Source organism: Pseudorasbora parva, chromosome 23 (assembly GCF_024679245.1).
Source record: "Pseudorasbora parva isolate DD20220531a chromosome 23, ASM2467924v1, whole genome shotgun sequence".
Lineage (NCBI taxonomy): Eukaryota > Metazoa > Chordata > Actinopteri > Cypriniformes > Gobionidae > Pseudorasbora > Pseudorasbora parva.
In genome coordinates this window covers 5634508-5654237 of record NC_090194.1, presented here as the reverse complement: position 1 = coordinate 5654237, position 19730 = coordinate 5634508, and the positions used below count along the sequence as shown (strand labels likewise).

At 37.5% G+C, this 19730-nt stretch overlaps 1 protein-coding gene across 11 annotated transcripts in view; it reads right to left on the bottom strand.

Moving 5' to 3' along the window:
- The window catches only part of LOC137062328 (uncharacterized), a 78577-nt gene that overhangs the window by 2996 nt on the left and 55851 nt on the right, over positions 1-19730 (bottom strand). For 5 of the 11 annotated variants that reach the window (XM_067433202.1, XM_067433201.1, XM_067433203.1 and 2 more), the window contains 2 exons: positions 5236-5356; positions 363-921 (listed from right to left, as the gene is read on the bottom strand). In XM_067433202.1, the coding sequence (XP_067289303.1) occupies positions 476-921; positions 5236-5356 (567 nt within the window). In that variant the 3' untranslated portion in view covers positions 363-475. Of the gene's footprint in view, positions 1-362; positions 922-4199; positions 4726-5235; positions 5357-10181; positions 12168-12269; positions 12369-19730 lie in introns of those variants that run through there. The other 6 variants (XR_010901225.1, XR_010901227.1, XR_010901229.1 and 3 more) reach the window with 6 other exon arrangements.

Sequence of the window (19730 nt, the reverse complement as noted above, 5' to 3'; positions counted from 1 at the left end):
TCTCTCTCTCTCTCTCTCTCTCTCTCTCTCTCTCTCTCTCTCTCTCTCTCTCTCTCTCTCTCTCTCTCTCTCTCTCTCTCTCTCTCTCTCTCTCTCTCTCTCTCTCTCTCTCTCTCTCCTCTCTCTTCATTTCCTCCTCCCACACATACACACGCATGCACACGAGCTGGAAAAGCGCTTTAGATAAAGCGAGCGAATCGCACACAGGCAGATGAAGGTACAAAAAAAAAGAGGTGTAGCTCTTTGTTTCCGTGCGCACTTGTGAGGGGATCGGCGGTGGCAGGAATCGAGAGTACAGCCCCCCCCTCCTCCCGCTTCCCTTCCCAATGTCCCCCCCACCCTCCTCCTTCTTTTACTCCCAGGGGCCCCTCCGTCTCCGGCTGCGCTGGGGTTCAACAGGGTCGGCTGCCGAGAGGGGGGAGTCAGTGTGACGCGGGGGAGTGTCCGGTTCACTCAAAGAGCTCGGAGTATGGACTCAGCATCCCTCCTCAGCCAGACCCCGAACAGGCCCCTGCGACCAACCACCGCACGGCCCACGCGGAGCCCCTGACCTACGGTCTGCCACATGCAAACAATAACACCTCAGCGGAATCACACGGTAGAATAAAACCAGGCTCCAAGCGATAATTAGGGCAGGGAGGTAATTAGGATGTGGAACAAAAAAGAAATAGGGGTGTGTGTAATAAATTAAAAGGAAGAACGGAGGTTTAATATACAAAAATACAAAAGCCACGTCTGTGAATGAGGTAAATTTAAAGGTTGAGCGAAAGAGATGCTCTGTATGAGTGATGGGACTTACGATTGGGGTGGCCTCTCCTGCGCGCCGCCCGCTCGCCCGTCCGGTGTTGTAATTTTGCCCTCTGGGCCTCAAGGTACTCCTGAAAGGCTTCCTGTAGAGAGGCGCCAAACAGGGGAAGAGCTCTGTGACAGAAAAATGAGAAAAGGAGGAGGGGACGGCACAGGAGAGGGAGAAAGAAAAAAAGAAAGAAAGAAATGGAGGGAGGGAGAGAGAGAGAGAGAGCGAGGTCACATAAATTTCACTTACCGTCTCGAAAGGTCAGTGAGTTTCCTTTACCCTGCCTCTCCTCTCTCTCTCCGCTCGCAGACAGAGGGAGATAGAGACCGAGCTCTGGCTACGGAGTTTATCCCAAAAGACAGAAACTCAAATAAGAGGAGGAAAAAAAAACTGTAAAAGTACAGCTTGTTCTGGGAACTACATATCCTAAGCACTTAAAAAAAAAAAAATGATGGAGAGGAAAAACACACACACAGACGCACAAAAAAAAAAGCTTGTCCTGAAGGCATGCGCACACAGGGAGCCATCCTCACTCACACTCCCCTGTAATGTCCCTCAGCCAGGCTGAAGGAAGAAATGAATGATTTCTCAGAACTCTCACATTTATCACCGGCGGTTCCTGTAAGAACTGGTTTCAGCCAATTAATGAGGAAGTAAGGCCATGGCGAGTCATTACTGGTCGAGAGAGTGTGTAAACCCCTCCTACTTAAGCAGGGAGGAGGGGCTCTGTGAGAGACAGGCCCATATTAGGAAACCCTTTTATGAGATTCAGTCACTACTCCTGACCCCCCCACCCCCCACTACTGAGACACACACACACACACACACACACACACACACACACACACACGGAAAGGAAAGGAAAAGAGAAGGAGATTGCCTTGCATGGCAAGCAAGTCAAAAAAAATTAATTAAATAATATAGTTTTATACACGCTTAACTTAAAGTGAGATTCTTCATGGCATTGATTGATAAAATGACATTCGATGAATTGGGAATAAACTTTTTCTCCTATGACCTGATGCTCGTTGACACACTTGACTTTTGTTTATCACTTTATGCAGTCATGTGGCCGATAACAGCCTCTTTGAACTCTACATTTCACAGACGCAAACAAGACCCTCTGCCCATTCGAGTTTCTGAAAGTGCAACTTCACGGATAAACAATAGATGAGCTCATACTGGTTATTTTGTTAAAATCATTAACAAACACACTATCATCATCCACCCATGATGTGGGTTAACTAAGGCGCAAACACATCAAGCCTGAAAAGAGAAAGCAAAATGATGTAGGTTTATAAGGACGTTACTGAAAAATCCACCATCAAAACCAACACCCACACACCTCAGAGGAGAACATACCAAAATCCAACCAACTGTAAACACTCAGAAAAGCTAGCATTAGCACATCTGAAGCTTAATCTCACATCTAAACCTTCATTGGGGTTTTTTCTTTCTTTCAGTGGAGCACAGGTACAGCGAAACGCTGTTGCACCAGAACAAAGAGTCAGATCAAAAACTTGTGTCTTTGTGTTTGAGAAATTGGCGGGCTCCAATCGAGCCTTGTCCGATGAGCAACGGTGAGTCAGTGCCTGTACGAGTCAGACATTACACTCCTACCAACCGTCAGAAGCACGCTACTAAAACATGAGGACTATCTCCATGTCCATAAAACAAGGATTTTCACTTTGCTTCTGGAACATTCTAGGGCAGAGATCTCTTTGGAAAAACATGCCGGACTAAGAGATATATATTCACTGTCAACGTTGCACGATCTGGTCATATTTACATTTTCAGATGACAAAATGTGTTGTGATATGTCTTGGAAAAAAGAGCAGATTTTGTTCACGGTGGAACCCATGCGATTTGTACAATGAGGGGCAATAAAAGTGAGTACTTGAAATATTTCCAAAAAAATATCTGGCATGGTTTTGGAGTGAAAACATCTTTTATGGTGGGAAAGTATTATTTCTGCTGAACAACAACCCTGAAAGTGTGTATATCAAGAGGTTATCAGAAGAAAAACAACGTATAGTCACAACAACAATTCTTGTGCATATCTAGTTGGAGGAAAATTCATTTCCAGTTGTTACAACATGTAACGACATAAATGCTGCAGAGAGATGAAATGCAATTGTTTTTCAGTAGCATGTGTCAGCTAATAATAATAGTGGTGATAAAACATAAAAATGTTTAGAGAAGTTGATTAAAAATGTGCTAAATGATATAAACAGTAGGCAGGCACCTCATATATTTTCATATACACGAGCTGTAAAAAAACACATTTTTACAACAAATTAATTTTTTTTTTTAATGAAGTGTTCATGCAAACATTTAAATTGCAATAACAGCTAATGCTAAAGGTGTTTTTGTCCCATCTTTGTGAGTAAAACAGAAGAAAAAAAAATTGTTGTGGCTGCAACTGCGAGTAACGTTTGTATGAAAAGGTTAAAAATGGAAAATTTAGACTTGAAGCCAATTATCAACTTTGCACAAAAAAACCAACAACAAATTAAAACATTTTTGTTGTTGCAAATACGTTAATTAGTTATACGGCTGCTTTGTTAAAACTGTTTAAATGTGTGTTAATAAGGAAACAACTCTAAAGGTGTGATTTGCTTCTTTTTAAACTGTGAAATAAACACTTAAATGTGCAAGTGCAAACACACCTCTAGTCTACAGTGCACAGTACTGTCAATGTAATATTGTGGAAAAACAAGTCATTAATGTTTCTATTAATTGTAATGTGTTTCACTGTTTTAATGTGTTGAGACTTGCTTTCCTGCAATTGCATCCTAATACCTATTTCGAGCTATCTATATGATATAATGTATGAAAAGTTTTCTTATGAAATCAAAAGGCTTAACATTTAGCAAAACATACATGCAACTGATTTACATGATTTAAAATACAACTAATTATTGTTCCAAATGAACCATTAAAATGTATTAAATGTTGTGTATTAAATGATGACTCAAAATCAGATTTTCTTTGTGTCATATCAGTTATGCGGGATTTACAGGAAAGCCATGTGTCATTGTTTATCAAATCTGTTCATAAAACGGCTTTCTTGCCATGAGTAAAAAGCAAGCAAAACGCTTATATATATATATATATATATATATATATATATATATATATATATATATATATTTTTTTTTTTTTTATCTTTTGTATTAAATGTTTTATCATATAAAAATTCCATTATATGAAATAAAAAAAGCTAGAGTAGTAATGCATGCCATTTTTAATTTATGCATGCCATTTTTAATTTATCTATGTTTTTAAAATCAAGCAGTAATTATAATTCATATCATAGAGTCTTAATATAAATATAATTTATTCTATCATTTAAAATCAATATAAAAAAACACAAAACAAATCAAAAAAAGACAAATCCGCCTAATGAGCGTGTCTTCTCACAATGCCTGCTCACTCATACATGAGTGCAGCAAGCTAACAATGTTATCAAGGTTTTCTATATTGATTAGCATCGATTAGTCACATTTAAGTGATGCTGAGTATATCTTACGTCCAGCATTAAAGCACAGGTGAGCGGACAGGGGTATCTGAGGTCGTTTCATTAGTATACCGGCTCCTGAGTGTCTGTCCATCTCCCTACCGGGTGACATCAGCGACAGGAAATGGGAGATGATTCAAACACATTGCAGGGAAGGATGATGATCCTGAAGAACTGGATGATGAGGATGCCGGTCATCGGCGATGTGAAAACTAGAGCATGACAGTGCAGGCTACTTCTCCTCAGGGCCGTTTGACCGCACAAGCTTCTGACTCAGCGAGCTCCAAGTCTTTGCTAACATCAACAAGATCGGGCGAGAAAAATAAAGAAACAAAGAGAGCAATAGAAGCTCTCTAGACAGATGACAGGAGGACACACTCGGTGGAGGAGAGGAAGACTGTGGGATTATCTGAACAGATTAGCATGAGAGTACACTCAAAGCAGTAATTCTCTGGCTGAAATTAATTCAATTGTGGACACTAGGAAATGGGGTTTCTTAACAATGACCTTAAGCGCAAATGCTATGCAAATACCTAAATTTTCACACATCCAAGCAACCAGAAATTACAACACACCAAAAACTCCAGAACATTACACACTAAAAAAGTCTGTCCTTTCTTCACTTTGCTAACAAACTATAAAATAGGCCAAACACTTAATTTTAACAATAAACCCTCTTTAGGTCCCAGGCAAAGTATGATGAGAACTGGAAGAAAATGACTGAATAAAATGACCCATGTTCTATTGCAAATAGATTAAGCAAATTCATATTTTACCAACTCAAATGTATTAAAATGAGCTTACAATGTGTGTTCATTAGGTTAGTTGAACAGAATGAGGCCTTGTAACACCATTACCTGAATGACTTGTCAACACTTGTTTTACAAACTGTAATTTTTGGAGAGGTGATTAAACGTACCCAGAACATCAACATCATGCAAGAAGAAGTAGCGCTGGCATGCAGGAAGGTGAAAACAGGCAAACATCATGGGGATTTCTGGAGGTATACAGGTTCCCGCTTCCCTTTTCTTCTCGTCCCTCTATAAAACAGTTAATAATTCTCAGTCACCATCTGACAACATTCTAATGAGCTATCATTTCCTGTAGCCGTTACAATTTCTGTCTCTTATCCCCCCCCCCCCCATGCTATTCATTTCCTTGAGACTGAATTCCTCAAGTCTTGAGTCACAGGTGACCTCTGACCTCAGGTCCCCTCTAAAGCTGCCAGCCAATGTTCCCTCTGAGCTGCGCTCGTGCACGACCGCACACTTCTGATGTCGCTCCCGCGCAAATGAGAAACAATTGTACAGAATGTAGATTTTAAAAAATGTGGGAAAAACCTTGATATCTAATGAATCGGATTTAAATAAACGGATGGCATTTCAACTTCAAGCCCATTGATTTTGAGTACAGAAGTGAAGCTGTGAGAAATTGTTTGTGTAAATATGCAGCGCTGACTAATTCCCAAGATAAAGATTGCTTTACTAGAGAATTTCTGTCATCCGCAGAAACAATGCATCGTTGATCTTTGTCTTGTTTTATGATCTTGGCAAAAATGTTCATGATAAAATTTTATTTATCATGAGTTATTTTTAAGAAAAATATATATTTTTTTATTAATGATTATTAATCAGACCTAAATCAAATAAATAAATAAAAAATTATGTTTTGCCCAAAACATACCCATGACTCAATAAGAGAACACAACCCTTTTAGTTCAGCACCGGACAGGCCGACTGTTTTTCCCCTTTGTAAAACTATAGCAAAAGTGGATTCGGACATGTCGTGAGACTTAAAAATAGGTAGTGATATATATATACACACGCACATTATTAAATAATATATTACAGTATTGTTTAATTTCTCCTAATTAAATATTATGTGTGTGTGTTTATATATATACTTTAAAATGAATAATTTTAATATATATATATATATATATATATATATATATATATATATATATATATACACACACACATTATTAAATAATATTACAGTATTGTTTAATTTCTCCTAATTAAATATTATGTGTGTGTGTATATATACTTTAAAATGAATAATTTTAATAAATTATATATATATATTACAATATATATTAAAATTATTCATTTTAAAGTCTGATTAATAATCCAAATTCATTTAAAATGTATATTATATCACATATATTTCTCTGTTCAGGTGGATGAAGGACACGCCCAATAAAAATAGGCTGTGCTCAGCAAGAAAAAAAATTAGAGGGAACATTGCCGCCAGCTGATGAGGACGGCCATTTTTAAATAAAGGGTGGAGTCCATACACCAGTGTACATTAAGCACAGACATTTACAGCTTCTTACCAACATCTGTACACACTAATGAAGTAAGAGGTTTTAAAAAAGACCGTAATCATTTACAGTACAGTTATTTTAAAATAAAAGAAGGCTGTGCTTTGAGGAGGACTCGATAACTGCACTGCTGTTCACCTCTGGTCTGGTTCTTGGTGTCAGTTAAAATCTAGCGCCGTGTTACATGAGGATCATTCCCAATGACCTCATGTGCAAACCACGAGGACGCGTCCTGAATGGAGATCCCCGAACTCAGGGTATTAATCACTCTCTCTCTCTCTCTCTCTCTCTCTCTCTCTCTCTCTCTCTCTCTCTCTCTCTCTCTCTCTCTCACACACACACACACACACACACACACACACACACACACACACACACACACACACACACACACACACACACACACACACACACACACACACACACACACACACACACACACACACACACACACACACACACACACACACACACACACACACACACACACACACACACACACTGCATACATACACTCATTCCTGTTTCTCCACCAGCTGTGCCAGTTCCATGTTTAAACAGTAAGAATGAAGTAAAAAAACAAAACAGACTAAACAAAGGAGAAGAGGAAGACAGAAAGAGAGGGGTGAGATCACTCCTATTTTGGAAAAGACTTATCAGCACGGGACTGGGAGACAGGGAATTCTGATCTCTTCCCCTCTGGGGCTCAAGGCCTGCTCAGAGGAGGAAAAAACTGAGCAATTATAGCACACTCATACAAGTGTCACTTCCCACCACACAGGCTAGACACTCGTCACCTCGAACGCACAAACATGCGTACTCAAGGCAGGCAAGTGTGTTTACAAACTCACACACCTCCACTAAAAAGCCTAAACATTGCCAGTTTATCTATGGAGATCTAAAAAAATAAAGGCGGTGAATTAAACAGGGCAAAATAGAGTTAACTAGAGTGAACTGCCTTGCAACCTACAGCCTATAGGCAGGGAAGCATCCTAACTGTCATAAGACACACATTTGGAACATTGTAGATATTCAGCAATGTCAGGCACCAACAAAATGTCACTCGCAATTGATTTAAAGAGAGTTTGGCATTGACATGTTGCTAAGCAAGTGATACGCCAATAAGAATACATGCAAGTCACATTAAAACAATGTGTAAAATGCTCAGTGTATTCGATTTTTAATACATTTGGATTTTCCTTTTTTATTTCCATTTGTAAAAAAAATTAGCACTGAATAAATATTAATATATAAAAACTGACTGCAGAGTGTATGTATATATCACTTGCTTTACATGCACATGAATTTAATGACATCCAATTCTTAATCTGTAGGGTTTATTATGGAGTTGGCCCACCCTTTGCAGCTATAACAGCTTTAACTCTTCTAGGAAGGTTTTCCTCAAGGTTTAGGAGTGTGTTAGTGGGAATTTTTGACCATTCTTCTAGAAGCACATTTGTGAGGTCAGGCGCTGATGTTGGACGAGAAGGCCTGGCTCTCAGTCTCTAATTCATCCCAAAGCTGTTCTATCAGGTTGAGGTCAGGACTCTGTGCAGGCCAGTCAAGTTCCTCCACACCAAACACACTCATCCATGCCTTTATGGACCTTGCTTTGGGTCTTGTTGGAATATGAAGAAGCCATTCCCAAACTGTTCCCACAAAATTGGCAGCATGAAATTGTCCAAAATGTCTTAAGAGTTCCATTGACTGTAACTAAGGGGCCAAGTCCACCCCCTGAAAAACAACCCCATACCATGACCCCCCTCCACCAAACTTTACACTGGGCACAATGCAATCAGGCAAGTATCATTCTCCTGGCAACCGCCAAACCCAGACTCATCCATCTGATTTCCAGACAGAGAAGCATAATTTGTAACTCCAGACAACACGTCTCCACTGCTCTATATACACAAACATATATAGTGCTGTCAAACGTTTAATTGCAATTAATCACATCCAAATTAAAAGTTTGTTTAGTGTGCATATAATACACATGTATATAATTATTTAAATGTATATACTGTATATATACTTATACTTTATAAATATAAAATGTTTAATCTTAAATCTATATATATGTATGTACGTGTATTTATATACATAATAATTATACAAAGTACACACATATTATTGTTTGACACCCAATGCTCCCTTGTATACGACCGCAAACTTCTGACATCGCTCCCGCGCAAATGAGAAACTGATATAATGCTGACATATATATTGTAAATATAAAAAGATTTATACACTATAAATAATGATAACTATAAAAAATATATATTTATAAGTACAATAAATACTTATATAAATTTCTTCACTGCCTTTGAATTTGGTTAAAGCATGTTTCTCTAGAAAGCTTTTACCTCCGTCTCCAAAGCTGTTGCTCACTTGAGTTTTGAAAGAGATGAAAAGATGAAAGCTCAAAAAATTTGCTGAAAATTTCAAATGACATTTTCTATGTATCCATGCAACAAGCTAGGGCACGAGTGATCAGTCAGACATCAGCCATCCTCAAATTGCGCTCTGATTACACAGGAACACAATTCACCAAATCACTAAGGGTGGACTGTCTGACTCACTAGTGGACCAAACATGCCCAGGATGACTGTGCGGGCAAGGCCAGGATGGGGTAAAGCTGGGGTGTCTGGTTCAGGAGGATGTGTGTAAGAAAGCTGGTGTTGCCACAGTCCACCCTGTAAAGCCCTTCCCTTCCTCTTAATTACAAAACACTGGCACTTCGGCACAGCCATGAGACACACTGACTGGTGAGTCTGCAATCTGCCTATTCCAACTGACCGATGCACTAGAGATGATCGGTATAACTGCAAATAGAGTGAAAGTGGAAAAGATGTCACCAATGACGCTATTAATAACCGATAAATAAACATTACGCCCACCGAAGGTCGATTTCCTTATAATGAAAGTTGTGCAAACAAGTAAACAGGATATTTAAACGTCAGACCAACACTCAGAGCAGCATCCAATGTTGACGCACTTGCGGCTGCACTGCCATTGTAGCCAACTAACAGCCGATATAGGTTCGTGCAACGAAACTTGTATTCGGTGCGAGTGATGATTAAGAACAAGAGTTTTGAAACAGAAACACACACACAGAGACAGTAGCAACAGAGATGCAACATACATATATCAAAACAAACATGCTGTTGCATGTCGCACAGAAAAACATTGGAATGACTCGATAGGACTACTGAGAAAATAATAGTCAAAATAATAGGCTTCAATAGGTCCACTTTAAGGTTACGCGGTGTGCTCAAAGAGGTTGCCTGCACTGCTGGAAGGGAATGGAGGGCTGATCTATAAGAAAGGCTCAAGACCATGCCAACAACCTCCAGCGGCTAAAAGAACATTGCCTGAAATCCAACCAACAAACATGAACTATGCCAGCCAATTTATGTCTATACCTATTGTCACCTGCATTGACACTCAAACAAGGATGCCAACGGCATTTCTCATAATGAAATTTCACCTGCACATAACTTTTATTCTGATATATGCAGAAGGAGTTATACTTCACACACCTCCAGTGCTGTAACCGCACAGGAACGTTGCTCTCTGTACAGTCATACAGTGAGGCAGCTGTAGGTTGAGTTATCCGGTGAGCTCTAGGTCTGCGGGTAAACCGTGCTCACCTTTAACAGGATGTCACCTAACCAATCACCCGTGACACACTCACAGACAAACAGACGAACAGAAATCAAAGCCGATAACTATCATTTAAAAAATGTAAACCAACAATATGATAAAGACTTTGATTGAAAGGTCTCTAATGGATTACAATAAACCAATCGGCTGTCAGCTGTTAAATTTAAGTACACAATATGAAGCACCAATTTAGGGCAAACCAATGACCAAGCAATGCTTCATTTTATTCAGTCTGTGTTGCAAAATGTTGCATTAGCAATTAAACATGTTCAGGCAATTTTGGTGCCAATTTTTTAAAATCAATTTTACTGGTAATTCACTGTAAGAAGAATTTGTGGGTATAATATGTAACAATTTACTTTATTTTGCTATCTTCACTTACATAAATGAACTATTGTGTCCTGCATACACTAGTAAAAAAGATACCAGGTGTCTGAATAACTTTTGATTTGACTGTACATTTCATTTATACTGTTCATTTCAAGTGAGAAAAGTTTCCTTAAGCTAGTTTAATTCATTTAATTTTTATAATAAAAAAAAAAGTATTTCTCATTAATTTAGTCATTTCAAATGCATTAAAACATTAGCATTACAATTACAATATGTGACTTTTTTACACAAGTTAAATTCATACATCATCTGAAAGCTTAATAAATAAACTTTTCATTGATGTGTAGTATATTTTTAGGATAGGAATTTGAAACTATTTGAAAATCTGGAATCTGAGGGTGCAAAAAAAAAAAAAAATTGAAATATTGAGAAACTCGCCTTTAAAGTTGTCCAAATTAAGTCCTATATTTTAGATATTTACAGTAGAACATTTCCAAATATCTTCATGAAACATGATCTGTACTTAATATCCTAATGATTTTTTGCACAATTTTTTTGTGTGACAATTTTGACCCATATAATGCATTGCTGGCTGCTGCCACAAATATACCCGTGCGACTTATGACTGGTTTTGTGGTCCAAGGTAACATATGTATTTGAATGTATAATATACTTTAATAATTTACTTTCTCAAAAATGATCAAAAGTCATAATCCCAGCTCTGCCAAAATCCTGTCATTCTGATAAATAAATAAGCGAATAAATAAGATCCTTTAATACACACATCTATAAAACATTTAAATGAAATGGATTTCCAATGTAAACAAATCTGCATTTGTTTACATCAGTGGAGAGATTTACCACTCTTTATGCAACAAGAAGGGTCTTGTTAAAAAACGTAGTTTAACGGTACTTATAAGAACACACACTCTAGAACTCTAAGCTGAATAATTAAACAAAATGCCCCTTATTTTCCCCTAAATGCACAAAATATATTGTCACGCGATTCAAGTTTTGGTTCTGATTTATCTCCGACTGTTCAAGAAAGAAAAAAACTCTAGAAAAAGCACCTATACACTGCTATGCAAATGTTCAAAATTCCTGCGTGGTACATGCGCGACACACTTCTAAATTTAAACTCCTGCACGTGAAAACAATCCAGCCTAATAAAATCCCCCTTTTCACACATTACAACTGTACTGCAGCTGCCCCCTGTGCAGTTTAAACATGTCTACCTGAAAGAGGACAGGCTTATGACTCAGATTCCCAGCCGGACGGGGCTGCGATGACTCGCACGGCTTACCGCACAACAGGCCTAGGGCAGCAGCCGCAGATAAAGCTGTCGCCTCGCTCACATCATTGATCGATTCTGTTTTGCTTTGCTGGTTAAAGACTTAGTAAGACCTTTTGTTAAAGACCTTTGTTCACTGTTTAACTCTTGCAAAGCCTAGTTTCTGTAGTGCACTATGCCATAACTGTTCATCTCGGTGTGCAATCGGTTTATTCATCCCCTTGTGATTCCGATCCAGTATCTGTAAATACAGAGAATAAAAGGCTGATTATTGTCCAGTGTATTATTACGGTCAGTATTAGTAAGACAACTCTTATAGCATTCCAGTGAAAAGCTTAGTCACCACCTAGTCACCCTCCATGGGGACTCAATCCTGAGACCTTCTACTCAATGCTGTCTTTGTCCAGTGATGCCTCCCAAACAGGTGACTTTGCCCTCTGAGCTTTCAAGAAAAGAGCAAGAATTTAACTCCTCCATGCCAGGAATGCAATGGGAAATTAGTAATTTGTGATCACAATTTGAAGCCCATGAGTGTACCAGAAATAGCAGGGGTGGTCAGTTAGTAATGTCCCCTATTAGCGCTGGAATGAGTTGACCAATTCAGCTCCTGTCAGGAATATCTCTTTTCCCATCCGTCACCAGTTTTCTCTACTTCTCTTATCTGTCTTGGGCTGTCACCATCAGTCACAATTAAAGTACTTTAATAAAAAACAGGTTCATCTGCATATTCTTTGATCTGATAATGTGACTTGACGAATGTTCTTAAGGAACAGCAGGGGATGCTGTCAGATGGAAATGTATGCTGGTGCATTTAAAAAGGACGCATTCCTCTGTTAATCAGTTAGCTGCCATTCACTTGGAGCTCATATACTGAGTTCATGACTATCAATGCAATTCTAACAGTAAGGAGTTTTTTGGAATGAAAACTACCGCCTGGCTTCACCAATCAACAGTACTGATGTGACATCATCGATGGGAGGGGTTAAATGAGGTGAGACCACAGACTGTTTCAGTATGATTTAACACAGGCACCTAGAGGGATAGTTCAGCCAAAAAAGGAAAATGTCTTCATTTCCTCCCTTATATAATTTCAAACCTGTTTGACTTTCTTTTTCCAAAAGTAGACGTTTAGCAGATTATCTGAGCTGCTTTCTTTTATACAATGAAAGCATGTTCTAAACCGCATGGCACAAATGCATTTAGGGTGTGTCCAAAGCCACTTTTGCTAGTTTAACAATGGAATGGAATAAACCAACCAGAGTCTCTTCTCCCATTCCCTTTAAAGGCCAGTCTTTTTATGCGGAAAAAAAATTCTCCAGAGAGGAATCCTTTTATTTTTAATATTTAAAAATGTTTGTGTGCTGCTGCGCGTCCCTGTGTGTGTAATAAGCAGTGTACGTGCATTGTGCTCCCGCCAACTTGCTCTTTAAATACCAAAAAAAAAAAAAAAAATCAATGGCACAGTCTATTTCAGTTGTCTTAAAGCTACACTGTGTGATATTTCCCCCCATCTAGCGGTGAAAAGCTATATGACCATCCAGTGAATAATAGTTTCTGTTCCTCTCAATTCTGATTTCGTTTTAACTCCTATGGTGGCCGATTTAGTCCAAGATTAACACGGCAATCCCCCTCTTCACATTCAACACGGTGCCATTGAGTGTTAAAACGCGAAAGGCGAAGCTTGAATTTACGGATATGTCCCTCTTTGGCTAATGTACTTTCAAGATGGAGGAGCAACATGGCGACCGGCATTCGAACCCCTCACCCGTATGTAGTTTCAATGGCATATTATAAACTGACGAGGATACTTTATTACTTGAAAGAAGTAAATATACATTAATAAGCACATACATTTTTGAAAGAACTAAGTGTTTTTAGCTAAGAATAAACTAAAAAAGTTACACAGTGTAGCTTTAAAATAGAAATGTGCCCAGACTGCGCCTGAACACGTCTTGTTTTCAGACCAGCAAACTCTTGTGCATTTGCTATTTAAAACACACATGATGTGAAAATGATGAAACTAAACTAGCAAAAAGGCATATGACCTAGTTAAGTCAAAGGCATATGATAGTTTTAACCCTTAAATGCATACCTCGGGTCTTTAGTGACCCGGGACGTCCTTCACTTCTCCTCATTCATTTGTTAAAGTTAGACATTAACCTTCTTAGTATTCCTCAATCAATTAATTATAAACAATATAACAAGAAAAAACAATACAATTTTAAAAGAATGCGTGTTTTCCCAATACGCTTTTGCAAAAACTGTATATGGTCGCTAACGACCCGAGGTGTGTAACAGTTTAAGTATATTTTTTATGCACAACAATAATTGAATCTTTGGTGACTTAAGAAGTGCAATTCACTGGTGTCTGATAGACAGTGATGAAGTGACGGTTCAGTCATAGTAACCGCAGACAGAAAACCAAAAAATAGGAAGTATCATCTGCAAAAGTTGAAATGGCTCAGCGATTTACTGCACAGCAACTACTGAATCAAATAATCAATCAAATATAATTCAAAGGTCCAAAAGGTAACAAAATAGGCTTTATTTTTATTCTTGTGTAATTGTGACTCTAATATAGAGTTTCATAATATTCCGACAAGCAGAGATTCATCCATCTTATATCAGGGTCGCTAAAAACCCAAATAGGTAATAATGATTGGTTATTAGTCGTTATTAAAATGTTTCTTTAAAGCTACGGTCTTCATTCACTTTCATTGTATGGAAGAGAGCAGCTCAGACGTTCTGCTAAATATCTCATTTTGAGTTGCACGGAAGAAAAATGTCAGTAAACGTGACAACATTTTCATTCACAATTTCAAACCGTTTTGACTTTCTTTTTCCAAAAGTAGACGTTTAGCAGATTATCTGAGCTGCTTTCTTCTATACAATGAAAGCATGGTCTAAATCGCATGGCACAAGTGCACTTAGTCCGAGTCTGTAAACGTAACAACATTTCAATTTTCTTTCATAATTCATCCTTCTTTTAGACACAACCTGAAAGCAAGCCAATACAGATGGAGCAGTTTAATATCTACAAGCAAGTCTGCCCTTGGCAAGGCATTAGTTCTAAGATCTCACTCACGATTAGTCTGCAAATCAGGAAATAACAATAATAAATAGCATTAATATAAGACAGAACAATAAGCCACACACCCTCTAAAACAAAGAAAAAGACTTTAACAGGAAATCAAAGCCTTTCAGGACTACTAGTCTACAGTAATGTCAAATCATGCATAGTCTGAAGATAATTTGCACTGAGTGAACAAGGACACGGTTCCATTCCAGTAATTGCTTGTTTTCACGTTTTGTTCCGACTTTTAAATTCTTTCCCCCCTCCCCTCACATCCTGTAAAAAGCTGCTTGAGGACCCTGGTATCTCCTCACGATGGATAATTTGGTTAAGTGTAGTTCCACAAAATAAAGCAAGACTTGAACTTATTGACGTCACAGTAATTTAGCAGCACAGGTCCTCACAAATCAGCTAAGCTCTCAGAGACTTGGCCAAAACTGTAATGCATTAAATAACTCTTAACTGCAAAGATAAAAGATTTTCCATTATCAACAATTGTAATTTATAGATATTCCACTTTAAGACAGGACAATCCATATAGCAATACACAGAGATACAGAACACAGACTGAAAACAGACATCCATCATTTAATCGTATGTTTGTTCGTCATTTAAACAATTCTTTTGGGCCACCTCGGCCAAAACCATTGACCTGGTCATGAAATACAATACATGCAGAAACTGAAGCCTACATGTGTATTTAAAATCCTTGGCAGACGATGCAAATTGCATTTATTTGGTATTAATCTTAAAATAGTCATTTTTGTGTCTCCTCTTTGGATATGGAGCTATATTCCCATTTTTTCTTTGGACAAATATTTTAAGCTATTGTTCCATCTATAATAACTTTTCATTGAACTTTGCTTTGAAAATAGTAAATTAGTAAAAAGTCACAGTGAACATACCATTACATGTATGAAATAATGATAGCTGAATAATCTTTTTCTTTTAAAATGTCTAAAGACTATATGTACTTTTTAGATGTAATATGCATTTATAAAATCAGTTAAAAATAGTATGTGCTTCAGAAAAACGAAACAAAAACAAACAACAAAGATTCATTAATTAAATAAAACACACAAATAAAAAAAAGCTTTAAAAAAAAGATTCTAAGGGTCAGAATTACTGTCATGTAGAATCAATCATTTTATAGAAAAACACTATACTTTCAATAAATGTTTGTTATTTTAAATATAAAAAGGTTAGATAATTATGCCATTAATGTTGCTTGTCATGAAAATAATTTTCCTCACAATTCAGGATCAACATCCAGTCCGTTATACATTCAAACCTAAATTAATGTTTAGCCATGCATCACCCTGCTGAAACGGCGACCTCATGTATTAGAAATGAAGAATTTACCCAACTTCACTTTGAGGGAAAGAGAACTGAAAGCTTATCTAATATTTGTATCAGCCATAAAAGTCTAGCTAACATGAAATACGCCAGAAAGTCATCTTAGATTTCACATCACCACGTGTTTACATATTTCATTACTAAATGATAGTATTTTATTCGTTTTAATGATAAACAGGTTTCAAATAAGCATTTAAAATACTTATCCCATTTGCACGAATAGTAAGTCTCACACTTTCTAAAGTAACATCAGCACTAGTTTACATGCAAAACACAATTCATTTCCATTATATGCTTTCACAATGCCAACAACAAGATACGATAGAAAGTTATTGTGAAACAGACTCACAGTTTGAATAGTTGTGCGAGAAAGAAACACCACTTACACACACCCTGCTTGTCACAGTAATCAAGTAAGCAGGGTATCTGTTAATTACAAATTGCTTGTGATCTAATACATAACAGAAGGAAAAATATTATAGACATCGTCTCCAACGATATGTCCTTGATTTTCCCTTTAATGTACAAAATTCTGTTTTGGAAATGATTTATCATAGGTATTCAAAAGATAACCTTCACTTTGCAAAAATTAAATGAATCTGAAAGGAAAATATCTTTCCATAGCTCTTAAAATCACATTACTATAAACAATGAAATAACACTTTGAAAACACTACTAGAGTAATTAAGTTGGACAAAGTGCAGTGATTATTGATGGATTTTTTCACGCCTATAAAATCAAGGCAGGACCATAAATGTAGAGGAAGAAGAGTTAATAAGTGGAAGGTAGTAAAAGAGGTAAACATTAACATTTGTGTCATAAAGCACAGGATACGGAGCGGCACACCATCCAGGCCTGAAACAGGAAGGCCTGCATGACTTTTTTACTGGGTTATGACTAAATACTAAAAATGTATTGCTCCAGAACGTTTACAGCGAAGACAAGAATATTCCAGTAATAACAGCATTTTATTTCTCTTTAATTGCGTGATGTGTGGATAATTGTAGTGTAAATCTGAATGCTCTCTATGGGCTATATTTATGAGCTGCGTGTGAAAACTAGTAAATGTAAGAAAGCTAAATGTATAGCTTGTGCTGTTCTGCCAAAAATGTGAAATCTGGAGGAAGGAGGACAGAGAAAAACAATTTAACTTGTTTCGCCGACAGAGAAAAATGACTTAAAATGGCAGTAAATAAAAATAATCTTTTGATGCCTTGAGGAAAAATGAGAAAGGGAGGCAAGATCGTTTCTGGGTACAATCCTACAGACCTGCTTCATCTAAAAAAAAAAAAAAAAGAGCACATAAGCGGGCTTTTTTCTATTTTAAAAAAGAAAAGTGGGGGTGTTTCTTAGAAATATAGATATTTATTCAAGAAACGCAGGCTTTGGTTTCACAGTTTTTATCTTAATGATCTATTCACAGGCTCCCAATTTCTTTTATGATGGGGATTTTCCCATTTCTCTTTCTTTTTTAAAAATCAGTAAATAATATTTTCTATCACCTAAACCTTAATGTAACCCTCACACACACCTTTGTGATTTTTTAAAAACTTTTTTTATCAAGGCAACATTTAGTATGTATATTCATCTCTTCACTAGTGTAGGTGCTTTCACTTTTCACTATATGCTTGTGGGGACTTTTGGTCCCTCATTGTAGACAAAACCTGACCTAGACACACACTCTTCTTCCAAACACATGAACATCAGTGATTCTGTGGTAAACTTCACATTTCTGCACCTTTATACCACAACAACCCTATCTGCGCCACTCACGCGAGACACACACGAACTGGTCCTCAAAACGGTTAAGAAGGCACGCACACACGCTCAAATGGATTTGAGTTGCATCATATCTGCATGTGTACTTGGTAAAACCACAAAAGGACACAGAGAGATAAACAGTAATGACATGGTAAACGCAACTCTCAAATCACATCCAGTTCCTTGAATACATTTTCATTTACTCTGAAGAAAAACAAGTCCATAAATAACCAAAATCTGCTGATATTCCCTCCACTTAATTTTGGGACAAAAACATCATGTGGACAAAAAGTGAGGAAAATAAGGTTTTTTTTTTTTTCTTCATTGGAAACAGATTTGTAAGAAATTCCCTATAGCATCAGCAATTTTGGAAAGTAAGAGGGCAACAAGCTGTTTTCAAAGCGGAGTGCTGATGCAATCTACATGTGCTGTTGCAGTTATGGCCGGGATGATTGATGCTTTGCATTGTCAGATGGGGCTGCCCCGAAGACAGGTGTTCACAGGCCAAAAACAGCAGCACTGAACACCACCTATAGCATCCTATTACCCTGTTGCAACATTGGCCACCGCCACAGCACAGGTGCTTAAAGAGTCTGGGGTTTAACACAATACAGCATGTGTTTGCAATTCAACATACAGCAGATGGTGGTGATGTGGATCTTAACAGCTCAATTTATATAACTTTACTTCATGTCACTCTGTGGACAGTCTCTAAAAAACACTGCACAACCAGGGCTTGACAGCTAACCAGCTACTGTGGCTAGTGGTTTTCTAAAGTTACCAGCCACAATTTTGACATTGATAAGGAAAAACCGCCATATAGATATTTTAGTATTTATCTCATCATTTGGCAGCAGGTATATTAGGCTGCTGTCACTTTAAGACATAACGCTGTTACACATTTTCTTTCTCAACTGTTCACGTTCATTTAAAACTTAACAGACTGTGTTTATGTGAATACTCACCAAGACCAGAAATATGAGAGGCGACTTAACCACCATATGCACGGGTATATGCATTTGGGTGTGAGAGCACAAAATCTGTGCGAATGAGTAAATTTATGCATAAATACGAATCCCACCCTGAAATTCAAGCCCTGTAACACCAACAATATTCATCCGGAGCGAATGAAATGAGTGAGCAGTTCATATATTTCAGTATCAATATGCATCGAAAAATCTATATTTGTGACAAAACTACATTGCACTTAGGTTATTATTTTTAAAATACTACAATTGAAAAATGTATATATTATATATAAGATTCAAACTGTCAAACTGGCTAGTGTCAAGCACTGTCCACAACATAAATGTCCTTCAGTAAACTATGAAGGTCTGCAGGTACAATAATTAAGAGGCCCCATGAAAAACACTTAAAGGGATAGTTCACCCCCACAAAAAAGTACTTTAAAAATTTATAAAAGTGCTCCAAACGGCTCCAGTTAATAAAGGCCTTCTGAATTGAATTGATGGCTTTGTGTAAAAAAAATCCATATTCAACATGTTATAAAGTATAATATCTATAGCTTCCGGTGGACCACCTTCCATATTCACCTTACAAAAAAGTATAACACCTCTCGCAGTTCAAAGCACTTACACTACGTCTGCTGAAAGC